This window comes from Melozone crissalis, unplaced genomic scaffold, assembly GCF_028551555.1.
Source record: "Melozone crissalis strain CALT ecotype California unplaced genomic scaffold, PUWL_Pcris_2 ptg000018l_1, whole genome shotgun sequence".
NCBI lineage: Eukaryota > Metazoa > Chordata > Aves > Passeriformes > Passerellidae > Melozone > Melozone crissalis.
Genome location: NW_026535796.1, coordinates 28,350,001 through 28,371,421, shown reverse-complemented (window position 1 = coordinate 28,371,421; position 21,421 = coordinate 28,350,001). Strand labels below are relative to the sequence as shown.

General features: G+C 34.8%; 1 protein-coding gene across 2 annotated transcripts in view; it reads left to right on the top strand.

The window, feature by feature from the left end:
- NOVA1 (NOVA alternative splicing regulator 1) overlaps positions 1-21,421 on the top strand; it is a 136,393-nt gene that overhangs the window by 112,441 nt on the left and 2,531 nt on the right. For both annotated transcript variants that reach the window (XM_054275946.1, XM_054275945.1), the window contains one exon: positions 20,880-21,421. This exon is cut by the window's right edge and continues 2,531 nt beyond it. In XM_054275946.1, the coding sequence (XP_054131921.1) occupies positions 20,880-21,421 (542 nt within the window). The remainder of the gene's footprint in view (positions 1-20,879) is intronic.

Below are 21,421 nucleotides of genomic sequence, written 5' to 3'. Positions count from 1 at the left end.
TATTTTAATGCATTTTATTCATAACCTGTGTTCAATTCAGTTTTCATGCAAGTCATCAAGACCTTTTTTGAACAGCATCAGAACTGTTTATATGAAGAAGAGTAATGAGTTCCTTAATTGACTTTTGGAACTGCTTTTATTATTAACTATTGAAACTTGTACAGGTTTATGATTATTTTATCCCTTCTCGTATTTTCTAGTGATTTCTAGCCATTCCAGCAAGCAGCACAAAGCACATGATAAGGCAATTAAGGCCTTTCTGTTCATTCTGGTGATAAGTGACATCACTGGCAATTGTTCCCAGGCTGTAGTGGTGATTAGCATTCAGCACCAGGGTATCCACAAGTATCTGCACTGCGGCTGTCACATGGAAATAGGTTCCAACACAATCACCTCAAACCTGTCTGCAGCCACATGAACACCCATCAGGAGAGTATGAGAGAACAGTAGTAAATGTTTGTTTTGATATATGGCTGTTTAAGATGGCTCTCTGTAGAAAAATAACCATTCAGGTATGAATTTTCTCACAAGAAGGTACATTATGATAACAGGAGCGAGCTTAGTTAACTGGATGAATGTCAGAAAAGTCAGTGTTAAGATGTAAGATGAATTCACAGCACGCTCTGTTGTGTGCATAAGGTAGCATATTAGGCTTAAGATCATTCCATTTTATGTAATGTTTTACTCATGAGAAGATGATATTTTATGTTAAAGATTAGAAAGGTGATTAAGGAAACTTTAAACAATACTTCATGCTGGGTTGCTGTTGAAGTGAGATTTTTAAGCTGGGTTGGAGGACTCCCCCATAAGTCATTGCGATTAGGGAATTGTTGAGTCTGTGCTTTGATGAGAACAGCTGATGTGAGCCTTGTGCTACACAAGCATGTCAGTTGTGTTCCCCTGACAGAGTTTGAACAATTTCTAGACACGCTTTTTAATACAAGAAGAAAATAACACTGCCAACAGAGGTCAGAGGAAGCTAGGCAGGAAATCTGGCTTGTATTAGATCTTCCTTTTAATGACTCACTTTGCCTCCATTCAGATGAGGTCATAACTCCTTTGTATGGCAGTTTCAGCTTTTGATGAATTGTTTTTGGAAAAATCCAGTGTTCGTGAACTACTTGTTTTATGATTCTCAAGGACAGGATAGTCTCTGAAAATGCCTTATCTAGTGGAAGAGAAGTTTCTTTAGAACTGTCATGTTTTGCATTTTACTGAGTTGCCTTGAGTGCAACAGAAACCTCTTCACTGGAAACACACAAAATGTGTTTCTCTTCAGTTCTTTGTTCCAGGAAGTTATACATCTGCCAATATTATTCTTGTAAATGTCTTGTTTTTTCAGTGGAACTTCCTTGGACCTTCATTCACATTAAAAATCCATACTCTGCAAAGTTCTCAAGGAAGGAGGAACCAAAGAGGCACTAGAATTAGAGGCAGTAGAATGTCCAATAACTTCTTTTCCCCCTCCTGTCTGCCTCTTGCTGAAACTAACTCAATCTTTCTATACTTTTAGACTAAAAGCTTCCGTGTTACACCCTCATGAGCTTGGTCAGCTCTGTTTATAGCCAAACACTGATAGACATATAGCTACCATGGTGAAACTGTTCTGCTGATGCCCCTGGAGCTGGCAGAATATAGCTTTACTTTTATTTACCAGGAGGAGGAAATCAATTTCACTTCTCCAAAGTACACTTCAAGAGGTAATTCCATCTCTAAAGTGATAAATAATTCACTAAACATCATATAGAACATGCTTGCTTTTCCTCTGTAGAACCCAGTAAAGGTACAAGTTTTAATTGTTTTAACAATTGACTTCAGATAGACTAGTATTTCTGTAATTAAATTGTTTATATATTTTTATTCATTCACAAGATTATTTTTTTCTTTTTATCTGCCTGTGTAACTGATGTTACTCTTAATTTTAGAGGGAGAAACACGCAAATCTAAGTTTTTATTTCTCCTTTGCCTATTTGATGTATACCTGTAAAGGACACTTGCATGTCTCCTTCTTCAGTCCTCCCTTTCTCCATGAAATTGGTACCACTGCTGACCTTTGCTACTGGCTTAGGAGAATAAAAGGGCCAAAACACACATTCGTACTTATTAGTGAGTCAGGAGAGTAATGGGTAGGAGTCCTTTTTCCTTGCCTTACAATTTAGATAGGCTTAAGCTTAGCAATAAAATAGGATTTATCATAGCAAACTTTGAGTCATTAACTTACTGTATAAACCTTTTATTTTTACTTTTTTAAAAGCACTATTTTTTCCCATGGCATTTTTATTTTACACAATTATACCTTCATTTTGGCTGCTTTGTTATTGCAAAATATGCAAAACCTGAAAATTTTATCATTGAGGTACAATGTAATATAAATTTTTTGGAGTGTAGATAGGTATAGATTTTGTTCATTCGGTCTTCAGGTTTGCTTTTTTTGTTTCAGCATTTCTTTCTCATCTTGTTGCTGCAATATCTGTAATAAATAATACTTTTTAACATTTTCACATGATGGGACTGTGCCAGGGTTCTTGGAACTGCCTGTACTCAGCAGGTAGAGCACAAGCATATGGCTATTAAAATCTTGGTATTTGGAATTTTTGCTTTTGGCTTACATTGCCTCTTTATTTTATGCAAAGTCTATAGCTTGCAGTGTGATATAATAGTGCACATATAACTAGAGACTGGGAGATGGATTGATATTGTAACGATTGATGCACCCCATCTCCCTCTCTGACTTTAACGAACCACCCTATCCCTGTTTGCAAAATGGCTTGCAGAAGTTTCATCTTTTTATTCCTCACAGAAAGGTAGAATCTGAAAATAAAGGCAGTCTGTAAAGCATGCTGACAACTTTTAAAGGGTTGATGAACTCATATTTGACGTATAATTTCTTGTGGTAGGTGGAGAGAGAAATAGGAAAGAAACCTTTGTTTCAGTCTTCTGTTATCATTAAGACATGGATTTTTAAAATATGTATAATAACCAGCTTCAAATGATACTTTTTTATCAGTACTCTAATCTTAATGCACAAATACTGAGTTTTAATGATGATGCCTGGACACTCCATAGCCATTGTAGGTCAGTGAGATATTATCTCAGTTTGCCTTTGAACTTTGATATGAGGCTTATTTAAGACATAGTGTCTTGGATATTTTAACTGTAATATTAATCTATTTTTGTTTCCTTGATTTTAATGTCAATTTTTAGGGTAGTGTTGAGAAAATCTGCTTTCTTTTGAGGTCTTCCACATATTGGCTAATGCTGGAAGGATCACTTGATCTTTCCAAATCTCAGTACTGTGTATTAAAGATCAAAGTCAATATAAAATTATTTACCATTCTTAAAAAAGTTGCTATAGAATTAAAAATGTGATATAACTTTCATTGGATTACTAGGAATATTTGCTGTGGTAATTCTCTGAGATAAAAATTTGACCTCTTGTCAGCCAATCTGATTCATCACTGATAAATACGACCATTTCATTTACATCCAGATGATGCTGTCAGTGTTCTACAACACAAACCTAATATTCTGTTTGAAAGAGACTTTATCTAATAGACAGTGTTTTATATGGACCATAACTAAAGTATTTAGTGAACCAGCTTTATTTTTAGTTTAATAAGACAGAGTTCCTTTTTTGATGACAAGGTGCCTATGGCACACTGTGGATAGCACATAATAAGTAATGTTTGAGACCATATATCTTGAAAGGCTAGGAAGAATTACTCTCCTGTTCATGTGAGAGGATTCCGGTAGAGGTTCCACTGGTTTAGATGTAACTTTTCCTGCTTCTATACAGCTGGAATCCTTCATTTCATGTCTAAACTCTAAGCAGAAGTAACCTACCCTCCATGGACTAACTGTAGACTTTCTTCTCGTCCTCGTGTTAATGCATCACTTTTAATATATTTATTTTGTCCTTTAACCATTTCTCCAGTATTTTTCAGTATCTGAGCTCAGAGCTTGTTTGCATTGTTTCCTTAGGATATATATTTAAATTATATAAAATGTTTAAACAATTTAAAAAATCTTATATGCAAAACAGTTTGGGGATTTTACTGTTCGTATTGTCTGTTTCAATTTTTCCCCTTGGGACAAGTATGTAGGTAATAATTTGGGTTCATATTCTCTACTCATTTCCTATTTTCTTTCCCCCTGCACAACAATTATAGGGGTCACTGTTTACTGTTCCTGTCTTAAATGTAGGAGAAATGTCAGGAACTTTCCTGAGAAATGGGGAAAGATGTAGATTCTCACTGCTAAGTCTCTGAAAACTATTGGCATGTCATTCACAGGATGTCATAAAAGACCTGCCAGTTTCAGTCCTGTAAGTAAAAATGTGATTCCTTGTTTGTGTATCTTGTTTGAATTTTATGCTTGATAATTATTAGAATCACTTAGTTTCCTATTTCATCCCCCCCTTCGAAAACTATGTGTTCTCAGTGTAATGAACAGAATTACTATTACCTTCTATTAAAATGGATAAATGTCTTAAACCAATACTTCCTCATGCTTTCAGCTCTACCTGGTTGTTAGATTTTTTGGTTGTTTTTCGCCCATAGATAAAAATCCAAAGGTAAAAAACTAAACAAAACCCCCACATATAAAAGCAAAACTTATTAAAAAAAAGAGAGGTCTTTGTTTATGAAGACTTAGATGATTTAGAAAACATAAAAATCTTAGTGTGACTTTATGAAGCCTGATTTTGATTCAAATAATCTATTTTTAAATCATTATTGCTTCAGTTAAGATGCTGAGGTCATTACTGTTTAAAGTACACTTATGACTTTTATGGGATTTATTCACTCTAAAATATTTTGTAGTGAACATGTAAAATGAGAATGCTTTTTTGGATTGAATGCATTCTGTTTAGACTGCTAGGGTTATCATCATCTTGTTTAAGTTGTTTAAGAGTGCAAAAAGTCCCTCAATTTAAGATGTCCTTTCATTTATGAATATTTGTAGATATGATATATAGGTTTTGGCATTTTTCCATGTTCCCTTACTAAGAGAAGGTCCTATCTGCTTAGGAAAAAGGATCATTAAACATAGAAAATTTGGAGACTACACATTTTTTCTCTTTGTCAGAATATGATAAAGGTTTTCAAATGCCCTTTGCCAAAGGGTGTTTAATTTCTTCATGTTCTGTGTTCCTTTTTTTAAGTATAATTCTTTTATCAATACTAAATTAAAATGAATAGCTTGGTTTAAAATTCCAAATAATATCCACGTTCACGTTCCATCCCAAATAAGCTAGAGTGAAAGTTGGCAACATCTTACTCTGTGATCTAACCAAGGTTAGCTGAGACTTTGAGTTCTTAATACTCAGTTTAGTATGGTAGATAAACTGTTTCATTCAAAACTGCTGTTGGGTGAAAAATCCAGCCGTATTCTCAGGTGCACAGTGTTCTCTGTTTGAACAACCCAGAGAAAACAGAAGAGCAGAGCAATTTCCAGAATGCAAATCTGGATGACTGTGTTGTTGTTTCTCTGCTGCATAATCAGTCAGATAAGGGTTTGACTCCAAGTTTTCAATTATTTGGAATTTAATTTAGTGGCTTTTAAGGAGTTCAGAATTTATATGATTAAGGGAGAATGTGGGAAGAAACACTGAGTCTGTAGACCTTACTGTTACACCAGGACAGATCCTTTACAGCAGACTGTCATGTAGAAAAGGCAATACCATGTTTTTCTGTCAGGCGTTAGTTGAGTGAGGCATGATTAGGCCTGGCCCTAGAAGATCCTCCTTGTTAGTTAATTGGGTTTTTTCTGCTACCTGAGATATTTTCATTTTCACAAGCTGTTTGTAGGTATAGTGTAGCACTACAGTTTGCTAGGCTAGGCAGACTGCTAGATGCATTGTCAGTCCTCTGCATGCTTTGAGAACTCACCAGGTGGTGAGAAGTCACAGACAGATGTGAGACAAACCCACCAATCATAGTTGGGGTCTCTGCCTACTATTTGAGTGAAAAAGGAGTGTTCTTTGTATACAAATCATGGAAGCAGGTTGATGAATTGCACCATAGAGAATAAGATGTAGAAGGTTTTTCCTTTTCCAGAGGTTAGCTGCCGCTGTTGGGACCTTTGCCTGACACATTGCGGCCTAGATTTCAGATAGTCTATATCAAAACAAGATGTAACTGCATCTTATTCAGTAATATTATCCCTAGTTTTGGGCTTGTAGATATTTTCACATTTATTGATTTTGGGTTTGGTTTTGGATGTTTGGATTGGGTTGGTTAGTTGGTTAATTGTTTGGGGTTTTTTTCCTGAAAGCAAGTTGGACCTCTTGCAAGTAATAGCAGATATTAAGAGGCATGGTTTGCAAATAGTGGATCAATTGGACTATTGTCCCTCTAAGTCTAAGGGTTCACTGGCCTGTGACCTGCCAGGGATTTACATTTGAATCTTTGCAGCCTTGAAGAGTATTAGTGTGGGGTACAGGGGGTCTGCTGCCTGTTTCATCTTCTGTTTTCCCCTGCTTCTCAAATGGCACCTTAGTGAATGCAGCCTTAGAGATCAAAGTATTGCTGGACTATTTCCCCCCACCCCTTACATTATCAATCAGTAATACACTTCTACACGATAAATTACTCATTCAAGTGAACTTACTACCTGTGATTTGGATGGGGTTAAAAAAATATGGTTGAGATTTTTTATTTCTTTAAAGCTTCTGGAAGCCTGCAAATGCACTGCAATGTAAATTCTTCTTTCATATTTTTAGGTAGCACAGTACATGAGCTCAGTGCTTCTCAGCTTTTTATGATTATCGTTATTGTCTGCTTAAAAACTTAAAAATGCAATGAGAATTGATTGACTTTATTCTCTTAGTAGTAGTTGTAGTAATCGTGATAATAAATTAACAGCTGCCCCCTACCCATGAGATACTGAAATGCAGTCTCCATGTGGGCTCTTTTAAAGTGTTGCAGTTAGGGAATTAAGCTGGTTTATGAAAGAGATTAGACTATGATTAATGGCATTCTGTAGTAAAAAGTACTGAACCAAAATACAATACCTTAAAATCTGCAGACCTGTGCACATGTATAATTAAGTGATGCAGAAAAAAGAGAGATCAAGTAAAAAGATAATCATTTCCTTGCAGAAAATTTGTTCTGCAAAATTTGTATAAGAATAAATTTAAAATGTTTAATAAAACTGTAAATATAGTCCAGAACCAGTATTATCACATTGTTTTACAAACAGAAGGAAATAACAGTTGTTTGTTGAAGACATTTCACAGGTTGTATTTCACTTGTATGCCAGCAATTGAGGCTGTTTTATAGAAATTTCTGCCTTAATTATGTGATAAGTAATTAGATAATAAATTATACACATTACATTACCAGAAAAGACTGATTGGCTGTGCAAAATGTGGTTGTGTACTCTGATGGTTGTCTTTACTGCATCCAATTTCAAAGTAAAGTGTAAGTTACACCTGCCTGGCATTAATAGGAACTCAGGTGAATCAGGGTAAGAAAAGGAGACTGCAGCTTTGTTAGGATGAAATGTATGTTTTGAAAACTGAATTTAAGTGATGCATTTATGCATTTATTTTACATATGCAAAGGATCACATTGAGTATTTGTTAAATAGAAAAAAGGGACAAATGTATTGTGAAATCAAAAAGGAGATTAGTAAATCTATTGATTTCCTCACCTCCATCTTATTTATGAGACAGCTTTTTCATTTTTTTATTTTTTCTTTTCACATTTTCAGTATCTTTTCTCTAAAAATAAATTGTCAGCTTTTCAAGCAGAAGAATATGTATATATTGTGCATAGTAGTTGAGATCAGGGCAAGACTTACATGCAAATTATTTTTCATTGTATCTTTAACAAGAGATATTTAAATCAAATTTACTTAGATGCTGCCTTCAAATTTACTCTATGTAAAGTATTTTTCCGTGTTAATGCACAGGTAGTATTACACATTTGTAATATAGGTATAAAAACATGTAACGTAAATGTGTAAATACAGCCATATTTGTGCCCCACAGCCTTAGTTTGCATGAGGAGTAATTTTTTTCCCACGTGAGCATTTCTGTGAGATTACTGTCTATGCAAAATTGTGAATAGGTGCCAGTTATCTATATTCAAGTATTGCCTATGTCTAGTGCTTGTCTATAGATAGTTTGCCTTAATGAATTTTTTCTCCCATTGTATGAGAAATATAACCCAGAACACAGATGTAGGGAAACAATATGGTTTGCAAATACATGGTTTAACAAGAAATATATGCAGTTTTCTGACAGAGCTGTGTATTTTTGATCTAAATCCAGGATCTTCCCATTTAATAAGGACTATGCAATTGTACCTTCACCTGTCTCCTGTAATTACAGAGAATTTTTAAAAGCTAAGTCAAGTTTGATAAGTGAACTAAGTTAGTTTGATAACTGACCTAAGTTATCTTGGTTAAATACATATAACTACAAGTTTACAAGAGTTAAGCAAGAAGTAGATAGACTTATAAACTGTGAGATATTAGTCAGCTGGAGTGAATGTTAACTTCTAAGCCAGCCTGCCATAGCTTAGTTGCCGTTAATTATATATTTCCTGAGACCTACAGCTTGATTTTAACTTATTCTGTTCTCTGATCCTTCTTAGAGACATATTGTCAGGCTCTGAGAGGAAGGTTTTGAATTGAATTGTCAGAAGACTCTATTAGCATTAGACAGCTATGGAGTCCTGTAGAATTGCTTATTAAGTTTGGAGACATCACAGAATCTCAAAATCAATTAGGTTGGACAAGATTTCTGTCATCATCAAGTCCAACCAGTGATGTAACACCACCTTGTCAACCAGACCTTGACACCAAGTGCCACCTGCAGTCATTTCTTGAACACCTCAGGGGTAGTGACTGCACCACCTCCCTGGACTGTTCACTCCAATGTTTAATTACTCTGTCTGTGAAGAAATTCCTTCTCATGTCCAGCCTGAGCTTCCCCTGGCAAAGCTTGAGGCCATTTCCTCTTGTCCTGTCCCCAGCTGCCTGGGAGAAGAGGCTGACCTCCCACCTCACTACAGCCCTCTTTCAGGGAGTTGTAGAGAGCAGTGAGGTCTCCCCTGAGCCTCATTTTCTCTGGGTTCCCTCAGCTGCTCCATGTGGGACTCACTCTCCAGACACTTCACCAGCTTTGTTGCCTTTCTATGGACATGCTCTTTCTTGAAGTGAGGGGCCCAGAACTGAGCACAATACTTGTGTGTGGCCGCCTATCCATCCACCCATTAGGGAAACCACACTAAGAAAACTATGTCCTTTTTGTAATCAAAATTTCTAATAATAATTATTTTTCATGACCTAGAGAGACGTGGTTATATAAATGTTTTCTGCTTAACTGTCTTCCCTTTCTTATTTGAAAACAATTTTCAAACAACATCTAAGAGAGTGTTCCTGAGAATTTCATTGAGTAGTTCTTGCTACACAAAATCCTATTTTATTAGTTAAGGATTAATTAATACAGAAACAATTAAGCTTCTGCTGCTAGTTATCTAATGCCAAGCCAGGGGTTCAAAGTAACCATAACCCTTGGTGCTGTTAATTAGTTAGTTCATCTAGATGGACCAGGTGCGTTTTGCAGGAGCCAGATTTCCCTCTGCATCATCTTTATTCTACCATATTTATTTTGCACATATTGGTTGATGATAGAATAAATTTTATCTTTCATATTACACTAATTTTGTGATCTTGGAGTAAAAGTGTATGTGCAAAACTGGTGCCAGGTTATGCCAAGATGCACCATTAAAAATGCCTTGTTCAGTCTTTTCTCACCTCTACATGTGTAGCTTAATACAGACTGGCTATGGAAGATAGTTCTAAGACCAAAGTTACATTATTTAGATTACATAATATTGTTAAGAGCAGAAATCTGATTTCCAAGCAAGGTTGGAGAGTCCCTTGAAATAATTTTGTAACAGTGTGTGGGTTTTGTTCCTAGATTTTGAAATGAGAACATCATGCATTTGTTCTGTGCATCAGACTAATTTTTGACATGATTGCAGCTGGGAGATTCTAAGACATGATGGACCTGGAAGGAAGTGGGGGCTCCACTCATTGTGTCTCTAGAGAGTACAGATATGTGCATGTCTTTGTGCATGAGGGTTTTTTTCTTATTGGTTTTAAAATAAGCTGAATTGCAAAAATATGATTTAAAGAGGCACTTGTGAATGAGTAGCTTCTGTACTCTCTGCCTAAGCTGAAACTCTTCACTAGATACTCAGTGCAAGAGGACTGCTCCTACTTACAAGTAAATCAAGTATTAGGCATTCTTATATAGCAGCATATATTTATAGTACAGAACTGTGTGTGCATATAAAAGTGTCCATAGTTATGATATATATTCAGATATTTGCTTAATTTATTTACTTTTCTCTTAGTTTTCCTATTAAATCATATGTCTGTGGGAATGGTGAGAAGGTCCTTTGTTGTTTCATTTCACGGTGGTTTTTGGTTTTTTTTAATTGATGTGTTTAGTTAGCATGTTTAAAATATTCCTCCTTTTAGAAGCTATTTGGCTCCACCATCTTATCATGGGTTTATATCTAAAGCAAAATTGATGTTTTCAGAAAAAAAACTCATAAGAAAAATTGTGTTTATAAAGTTTTTAGGAAAACATTTGATCATTAGCTTTCTGCCATTTTTCCTTTTTATTTTTTTTTTAAGTGAAAAACACCATGAAGCTATACAGAACTGTCTGTAGGGGAAAACAAGAATAAATACGCTCTTATTTTCATGGACCTGAGACATTAATAGCATTACCACAAGGGTTTTAATTCTTGTGTGTCTCCCCTTCCATTCCGTGGAGAACAGAGTAATTACCCCAGAATTTTAATTACAAGTAGTGTAGGAGGGGACGTTAGGGTTTAGTATCGTTATTTTATTTTATGGTCATGAAAACTCAAAGGTGTTCATTTAGACAAAGCACATTCAGCTAGTTACACTTTCTTTTACCTCCTTCTTTCAAAATCTATAATTTTTTTCAATTCCACAGATTCTCACTTAAAACTGTAATTTTCAGAATATGAAAACTGTGGTAGCAAAATTGGGGACTATTTGTGAGCATGAAGATATTAAATATAGAGATAGTGTATTTTAAGAAAGGGATAAAAGCTGTCATATTTTCTGAGCACTTTACCGCCTTCCTTTGGGAGTTGCAAACTTGTTGGTATGAGTAACCATAAAGTTCCTCTTGCTGATGATCAAACTCTCTCTTTTGGCCTCCCACAAAAGGATCACAAAGAGCTTTGAGCAAGAAAGAAATACCCCTTTTTTAAATGGTCATAATAAATTCTTGCTTTCCATGCCATAGAATTGAAATGGTTCTACTGATTCACCTTGATTCCACATCCTTCAAGAGAGGGGTCTCCTGCAGAGGATATAGAGTTGATAACTTAAATTTTGTTCAGAATTGCCATATGATTCCTGTGAATTATTGTGATATATATCTTCTAGAAATCAACTGTAGCAAAGATCCTCTGAAATCAAACTAAAACTCTTAGCCTTCTTTTGTCCTGTCAGTCCTATAGATAGATTAATTAATTTTAAAATATGGTTTCCAGAGACTGATTTTCAGTATTCTTACCAGTAATGCTGAAACATGATTTCATACTTGGACTTAAATCCAAAATTAATTTAGAAAATGTTTAACATGCTGTTAAAATAATGTGATCTGGCCAGCAATGTCAGAACATAAAAATCTCAATGTGTTTCTAATATCCAGGGTTTAGTTTTTCCAAGGTTTCAAGTTTTAGTCAGTTTCAATGAAAAGTGTTATTGACAGAGAAATGGCAGATCCCTCAGCACATTTCTATTGGCTGTTCTTTCCTCTGAATTTAATTAAATGACATAACTAATGCATATAATTTTCTGCATTTGTGTATTCTAGCCATATTTATCCAAGTTTATACTGAAAACTGAGCACTGTTGATAGCTGTGATGTTTTGTAATGTTAACAGTGTTTCTTCATCTTGAGAACTCATACTCCATTCAAAGGGCTATTTAAAAATACTTTTAGTTTTCTCTTAGACTTGCAGGTACATGGCCATTAAAAAACATTTTAAAAAATTAAAATAAAAAAAAGGAAGCATCAGTCTCCCGGAAGTCAATGGAAAATTGATTCCTATGTTGTAGGCATAGGATAGAAAGCCATAGAATTTCTTCCAATTATTACTTTTCATCAAATGCAAGTTTCCTAGTTAAAATATAGCATGTCATTCAGAGCAAGTTTATGGAGTGCCTGTAAAACTCATGCATGCTGACTTTAAAGTATTCTATGGAGGAGGGCAGAAATGTCCTATTCATTTCTGTATTTGCCTTCTGAAGCTTTATCAGGAAAGCAGCCAGTGCAATGCTTCCTTGGACAATGAGTTCATAGCTATGAGGAGCCAAACATCTACGGATCTGTGACTGGGAAAGCATTAAAAAAAGGGATGCACCCACTTTGCCTCTCTGTCTGTTAAGATTGATTAACTTTTGAAACTGGAGTGGCTTTTATGAGTTCATAAGTTAGATCCTTTCTAATGTAAAACAGTGTGAGTATTAGTGATACCATCAGTGAAGCATATTTAGTTTTAAAATAATAGACATTATCTATATTTTATGTCAATTATTTAAATTGAGAAGAGTTTCTTTTAGCAATTCCAATAATGAAATTACATTACATAGTTTCTTTCAGTTAGAAGTATCCCAAATTGCTATACTTAATACTTCTGTAAATATTCATGCATTTTCTAAACCCCTCCTTGTCTCTGTGAAGTGTTGGCAGGTATTCATAGGATACCATGCAACAGATTATATAAGAAGGATGAAAAAAAGAGAAATCTTAGATGAGGGAGGGGAAAATTTGCTGATTTTAAAGAGGGAATAGGGTTAACATTCGATCATCACTTAAGGTTTTAGAAAATACTGGACAGAACTGATAATATTCATGCTTTCTGTCTTTTTAAAAATGTTTCATCTGAACAATGGCACAGCCAGTATGGATATCTAATTTTCTATGTATACTGCATTCTCTGCAACTGAGTAAAAATCTATTAATTTTTTCTCTTGTGTAATTTAGTATGTAACCAGCTCATTTTTTCTTTTTTTAATTATAAAAAAGTGAAAAGTATAAATGAAGCTTCTCAAAATGCATTACACTTCTTTGCAAATGTAATTTGAAGCTCATGAAACATTAATGCATTAAATATGGAATGTTGTTTTTATGCTACTGAGAAAAAAATTAGAAAAGTTAAGTTTCTTCTCTATGTTATTAAAACTATGTATCATAGACAATTCATGGAGGAGTTGGTCTGCTCCATTCCCACAGTTTTGAATCATATTTTCTTGAGGGGTATTTATGAAACTATTCAGATTTTTATGTGTGCATATGAGAGTGTAAAATTTTAATAATACTTTCTTCAGGACTACATAATCTTATAAAATCAGCCACCTGTATAACCAACATTGTTTTAGCAATTATTCTTTTGGTGTACACAACTTGGCTATGCACGCATTCTGCTTTTGAGAGAAGCCTTTCTATTTATGAGTTAGAGCCTACACATACTGGTGACAGAAGGGCAACTAAAACAGGCAGCAGAGAATATTTTTCTTGTTTCTTTAAACATGATTTGCTAGTTTCTTGCTGTGAGAAATTTGCATTCCAAATTACATCTTTAGTTAAAACCATGAAAGAAAAAAATCTTAATGTTCATACTTTAAAGTGGGCAGAATTGTAATTAGGTAGTTACTAAAAGAAGTGGGAGTGACTTTTTTAAGTGCCTCAAAGAGTCAAGGTTTAATATCAAATGCTAATTGAAAAATAGTATTGATTTAAGCCAAAAGAGCAATTTGTGCAAAACATCCTTACACAGTCTTATCTCTAGTAAATATTTCTCCTGCTTAGTTCTGACTTTCTAAGCCTTGTGGTTTCAGATGTAAATTGTTCCCGGCTATTTAAGTTGAAGCTGGGTTTCTCTTGCATGATAGTTTTTGTGACTAAAATGAAATTAAAAATGCAACCTCAGCTGAGAGAGGAGGTCTAAGAACTGGAGAAAAATGAACACTTGTGATGAACAGTAGTGTCAGTATTAGACCAAAATCCTCCTGCAGTGTACCAGCAGATAAAACCAAACATCTTAGAATATCTATTTGCTATGTCAATTTTTTATATTTGTAATAATCCAGTGTGATTTGAGACAAAACTCAGAGTTGCAGTATTTTTTCAATGGATTAAGTTAACCTTGAATTGTCTTGAGAGAAACTGTAATTATGAGGTCAGAAATAACACAAAGAGGCAACATAGGGAAGTAGCAAAATTATATTCATCTTGGAATAATTGCAGGCAACATTTATGAAGGGAATACTACAAGTATATGTACTGCTTGTGATGAGAAGAAAATCATATTAACATAAACATGACTAGAAAAAGAAAAAAGTGCATTATGTTGAGGAACAAAGTAGCAGCTAATCTCTTACTGTAATCCATTGCACTTCTTCACACAGTATTTCTGTTCTAGACATTCTTTTGCAGAAAGAGACAAACTGAGTTGGAATGACATTTACAGAATTTAAATATGGTTGGGAAAGATGACAATTTATGGTCTAGGTTTATTTACCTGATGATCTAACTAAAGTTACGAAGAATTGCTTTGCTTTTTATGCACATGTGCCTATTTTTGTAAATAAGTATCAAGCGGATTATTAGAAATATGTCTCTAAAAGATGTCTCTGTTCTGTCTAAGAATTTTCTCTGAAGCTGAAATGTATAATCCGGAACTGAGCAGCCAGGAATTTGTTCAGGAAACCTCTGAAAAAGTAAATTCATGTTTCAGCATGTGCATGAATCCAGTATGGAGTGCAGTCCAGAGATACTGAAAATATTGAGGGAAATTCCAGTGGCTCCCTTGAGGCTATGTATGTGCAATAAGTAGAGGTTTGCTGTGTCAGGCTGCTGTTGGAAGCTGAGCCCAAGTCTGACATGAGCAAACACCTGTCCAGAGCAGCCTTGCATGGCTGTATGTGTGGGATGACTCATGACCGTTCAGTACCTTGTGCTGTCCTGAACTTGTGGTTCTTGCTGGCTGTGTAGCCAGGGGCTTCCCAGGAGCTGCCTGATACCACACAGCGTGGATGTGAATCCTAAGTGCATGCAGGCATCACCTTGCCTGTAATGAACTTAGTTGTCGTTCTGCTTGATTTCAGAACTTCTCTCACATCCTCAGTTGATCCTGATTTTCTCCCAGATTTTTGTTACAGTGCCACTTCACTTTAGGATGGATTGTATGGGACTACTCACAAGCCTAGTGTAGCAGTGTGGTTATCTTGCCACACACAAAAAAAAAAATCCTAGGTGATCCTATTGCTTACTGACTGCTCTCTACGGGAATTGGTGTGTTCAGAACACCTTCTCACCAAGTCTAAGCCTGTAGTCATATGAGCAGCTAAAATAGCATGAAATTTTCAGATGTAGAATCCAGAGGCCGGAGGGAGTTTTAAAGAGTTAAAAACAATTGAGGAGCAAGAAGACAGAAAAGAAAAGAAAAAGATATGAGATAGAATGTATCAATTTACAGTTTTAAGGAAGTTCAGTTATTTGCTTTAGTGACTAAAATGTAGAATTGTGACAAATTAGGATGAATTTGTTAGATTAGATGGAATCTTTTCTGTAAAGTGTTTTTTCTCTTAAGAAAAAATAAACCAGTATTAGACAAGTAATTAAAAGATTTAATAGAAGGAAAAAGAACAATTGTTACAAGAACTTCATGGAATGGGTTATAATTACACTGTTGAAAGTAAAAGAGGAAAAAGGAAACCTGAATAATAGATAAAAAAGATCCTTGGTTCATTAATCTCTGTGCAATCTCTTAGAACACAGAAGTGGAATAAATAGAGCCTGGTGCATTTAAATATTTCCACTGTTGAATTATTTGGTTTGTTTTTTCCAAGTTTTGGAGCTATTTTGTATAACTAGTAGTATTTCTCTTCTGGTGTAATTTAGTGTAGGCATGTGTCATGCCACCGTGTGAAACTTGAAACTTAAAACCATGTTTTTCAACCTTCTTAACATACAGTTACTCTAATTGGTGTAACAGCCATATCAAGTGCTAATTCTTGCTATCTAGCCTGCATTTCATCCTTCCACTAAATTTATGAGTGTAGACCTTGTATTAGCAGGGTAGCATGTATGGTGCGGGTTTGTGATTGCATTCTCCCCAGTTCTAGAGACTGTGAGAAGTGGTAATATAACCAGACAAAATATTGTCAGAGAGAAGGAGGGCAAAGAAATAAAGCAGTAGAAAAGTGAAAGGGTGGAATGGGTGAAACTTTGCTCTGGCTTGTTGGAGGTGTCTACATGAGAGGAGTGGGAATAAGAATTGGCAGGACATGGGTAGTAGTGCAGGTTTGGTCATGGTTTGTCTTCCCATGTAGCTATTTAGCATTTATTCATGGACATTCATAGCTGCTCAGTGCAGATTATCTCACTGCAGCACTGGGGAGGATGCGAGTGGCAGAGCATAATCACCAAACATCTGGTAGATGCTAGTCTGCTCACTCAACTGAGCCAGGACTTTCAGCTTGGTAAATCAGAGGACTTGCAGGCAATTCTGACATGATATATGAATGCAGCGTGGGCTTATGCAAGTGGATTGTCAATAAATAGGAAAGGTTTAAGGAATTAGCTGATAGAGGGTTTAAGAGTCTCGGATTTACATGAGCTACTCACGTGGTGAGTTAAAAGCAGTTTGAATTGTGTCTCTGGACACAGTGGTTGAGATCCCCAAGTACCAGGCCTCTTCCTCCGAAGGGCAGAGTTGCATCAAATCTCTGCAGATTTCGTTGGGAACTGAGGGCAGCAAACTGCTCTCCAGTTGGAGCCCTTCTTACAGCCCAGGTTTCTTTGACTTTTGTCAAGGCTTTTAAAGACACAGTCTTGTTTCACTGAAGATGTACGCAGAGAAATTACTTTGTTTCTATTATATTTGTTATAGTTGGCTGACTTTTGGGGGAAGAAGTATTATATTTTTGAGCCTGATTTTGAACTTTCTTATGCTAATGGAAATAGGATGAGAGTGATGCCTGTTGAAGTAGTTAATTTGCTTTTTGAGCAAGCAAATGCCATAACTGCAATCCTTAATTTTTATAAAACTTATTTGACATGAAATAAAGGTTGACTTACTTTCCTTTTTTTCTTCCCATAGCATTTAAACAAAATAAATTACACGTGTTCCTATTTTATGCATATGTAAGCATATGTTCATAATTGCTTTAGATAATCAATCTCCTTTTTGCAGCACAAGTTTGGATATAGCCAGGAGCATACACACAAACCTGGAAGCCTAATCTTTCTGCATAGTGAAAAATACCTTTATTGGATAGCTCAGAGCACTTATTTTGGGTAGCAGTTTCTTACTTCTGCATCCAAATCAGTTTCTGAACCTGTTATCTGTAAAAGGAAAATAAGTGCACTGTCCAATTTCCTTGCCAGACAAGGAGTTATGAACTTTTTTCAAAAATGGTGGTCACGTAGGTAACAGAACCAAATAGATAATATTTCATTTTTCATTTTCTGAATTGTTTTTTATCATTTTATACCTTTTAAGTTAGTGACCGTATGGATTTTAGGCTTCGACAGGAAAGAAAACAAAAAACTTTGCATTATTTCTTTTCTACTGGCACCTAGGCTGCTGATCTATCTAATATGTTAGATACTGTGTTATTGTACAGCACAACCAATGTTTGCCATAAATACTTGATATTCCAATATGCAAACAAGGGAAAGATTTGGTGACTAAAAGAAATAGATGGAGATTTCCAAACTGGTAGCAAGATTTATATTCCTAATTAAAAAAAATCCTAAATATATTTTGCTTTTAAAAATAATTATCTAAATTTTTAAATGAAATTTTAAATTAGCTGTCCAAAATACAAGAATGTTACAGCTGAATATCTCAAAATAATACAAATGTTGCTCTTCATTTCAAGAAGAGCAGGATTGCTTATGTTTTAAGTTAAATGAGTACAGATGCATTTATGTTTTGTTCAAACTGAATTTTCACTGGAATGTAATGTTTTTGTCCTAATATAAAATAGAGGCATATTGTCTAATTATTTAATGCATATATGTTTTTAAAAGATGTGCTTTATGTAAATTACATGAAATATCCACCATGGCAGGGGTTGTATTTGAAAAGGGTATTATTGGTATATTCCTAAATTATTACCATTTAAAAGAGTTGCCAATAAAAGAAACAATAGTCTGTTTCTAAATCAGATATTTAGAAAAGGGTATCTTTCTTTTTGAAACAGACAGACATATATTAATCCAGCACATGAAATTTTATGGGTTTTTTCAAAATGCATCATAATTTTTATGTTGTTTGTAATGCTAAACACAAAACCATATCTGGGCAAGGTGGGAATGGGTGAGTAAGAAGAAGATCATTCTTTATCTCTCCTCTGATTAGACAGATAATTTTGCCCAATAACTAGAGCTGTTAGTGGTAACCTAATGAGCATTTGGGTGTCAAGTGAGAAAAGTACCAGTTTCTCACTGTGAAAATCTTTCTTGTTGCATAGAGAAGAGTTCCTTTTTAATTTTGTGGCTGAATTATGCCATTGCTTTATTTTACTATGCCCATCCTTAAGAAAAATACCAACTATGTTAAAGTGACTTGGATTTTCATATGTTGCATATGTAATTGTAATATTACAGGTGCAACAATACTGCCCTGGCATTAAATATCCTATTTACATCTGAAATCACGTGTATGGTTTTGAGAGTGTATTTTTGTACTTTCTTGTGTTTTTTAGGGTTTTTTTCACTTAAATTTACATAGGCACTTTCGCCTGACTTGATCAGAACTATGCATATTGCTTATTGAAATCTCCCACAGAACCTGTTAGTGTGTCTTAGACCAGTGGAGGCAAGTAAATGCTTTCTGTAGTAAGCAGCACAAAACCATAATAATGAGAGCTGTGCAGTGCTGCATAAAACAACCAAAAACAAAACTAACCCAAAACTAAGAACAAACAAGCGCCCCCCCCACCAAAAAAAAAATTAGCAAAAATCTGGACAATTCATCAAGTTAGCGATTAGTTAATGTATTTTATATCTAGAACTGAAATATCTAATCAAAACTGAGTTGTTTCATTCTTTTTATGATGGCAATTCTTAAAAAGGTTACCTTAAAATTACCAAATACATTGAGCTACATTTAAAATTACTAGGAGGTGTCCTGACTTAAAACTAAGCCTGCCTAAAAATATATATAAAATGTGCCATTATGTATTTAAGTGTATATACAGTGATTTTTTTTCATAGGACTATTTAATATATGAGTGGATGAAATTTTTTTTCAATACCCTACTTTCACATTATCTTTAGAATAATTCAGCAGCTGATTATTTTTTATTTATTCTATAGAACATGTTGTGATTTGATGCCACTGAAATTCTGAATTAAAAATTATGCATATGATTTAGAACAATCCAGTGCAAAATACAGTATGATATATTATTTTTAATGTAAATATTATGTAAGTGGAAAATATGAGTGTTTATCAAGTTTCTAGTATGCTAGATTCTCAAAGATTGATTTTCCTGCTAACATAACCATTGGAAATATCTAAGCTTTTTCTAGCTTTTAAAAACTTATTTGTAGGGCATGCATATTGGTTTGCAATTAGTTTGACTTTATAATGAGGCAGTAAAAAGTGACTATTACTCGTAACATTTAGATGTATTTTATATTATTTTGTTGATAAGACTTTAGATAGAATTTTGATGGAAGAACTGAAAAGTGTTGCCCCCTACACATATTCCACAAAAATTGGGATGAATGGATATCTGAACACAAAGCTACTAAAACGAAAACTTTTGTAAAATAAAACATCTTATTAATTCAATGTCCTAAAATAGACAGTACATTAAAACTTTGGGACACATTTGTAAAATGTGTATTAAAAACAAAAACTATGAAAAATATATGTATAAATATTGAATTTTTATCCCGGACATCATTCTTCACTCATAGCAGTAAGTCAATAGGTAATACATTTATTGACATTAATTATGTTGTGTCTGTTGAAACTTGTTTAAACAGAAGCAAAGTTAGGATTTTTAGGTAAATAACCTTTGTTTGAAACCATTTGGTAAACTTTTAAATGTACAAATGCTATGTTTGGTACTCTCAAATTCTCAGCTCTTAGGTACTCTTTCCTGTAAAATTTAATTTCCATAGGCTGAACAATAATAATACAGTGTATCAGATAATGAATTTCCATACAGTGATGTGGGTCACAGGTCAAAGAATCAAGATCACGTTCTGTTCAAGACCAGCTATTTCATCTGTCTGAGGTTTAGCCAAATGTTGCTTTGGTTGTGGTTTTTTGTTTGTTTGGGTTTTGGTTTGTTCTGTTTCTTTCTTTTCTTTCTTTCCTTTTTTTATTATTGCTATTGTAGATGTTTTAAAGGAAGGTAAAGAATTTCAGACAAATTTTGCCAAAGAAGTTGTTTTGCTGCATTTGCCTGGAAAGAGAGGAATCATGTGAAAATACTCAGTTTGATATAATCTGAGATAATCTTTCCATATGAATATAATAGCTGCATTTGCTTAATCTTTTTGGTCTGAACTGTGCTATGCTGAAAGCAGTATTTTCTGTGGGAGAATGATAAAAATTATTTTCCTGTTAATTTACCTTTAATTCTTCTTAATATACATTTGAAACATGCAGAGAATTAAAAAGCATGATGGGCTGTGTTTCTTTTTAATTTTTTAACCCTTTCTTTTAAAAACATGGTAACTAACTTGCTTCATTCTTTTCCTTCCTTTTATAGGGTAGCAAAAATATTATAGTGTTTATGCACAAAGCAGAAGTATTATTTATATATATTTTTTTCAATTACAGGTAAAGATTATAGTTCCCAACAGCACAGCAGGTCTGATAATAGGGAAGGGAGGTGCTACAGTGAAGGCTATAATGGAGCAGTCAGGGGCTTGGGTACAGCTTTCCCAGAAACCTGATGGGATCAACTTGCAAGAGAGGGTTGTCACTGTGAGTGGAGAACCTGAACAAAACCGAAAAGCTGTTGAACTTATCATCCAGAAGATACAAGAGGATCCACAGAGTGGCAGCTGTCTCAATATCAGTTATGCCAATGTCACAGGTCCAGTGGCCAATTCCAATCCAACCGGATCTCCTTATGCAAACACTGCTGAAGTGTTACCAACTGCTGCAGCTGCTGCAGGGCTATTAGGACATGCTAACCTTGCTGGAGTGGCAGCCTTTCCAGCAGTTTTATCTGGCTTTACAGGCAATGACCTGGTGGCCATCACCTCTGCACTTAATACATTAGCCAGCTATGGATATAATCTCAATACATTAGGTTTAGGCCTAAGTCAGGCAGCAGCTACAGGGGCTTTGGCTGCAGCAGCTGCCAGTGCCAACCC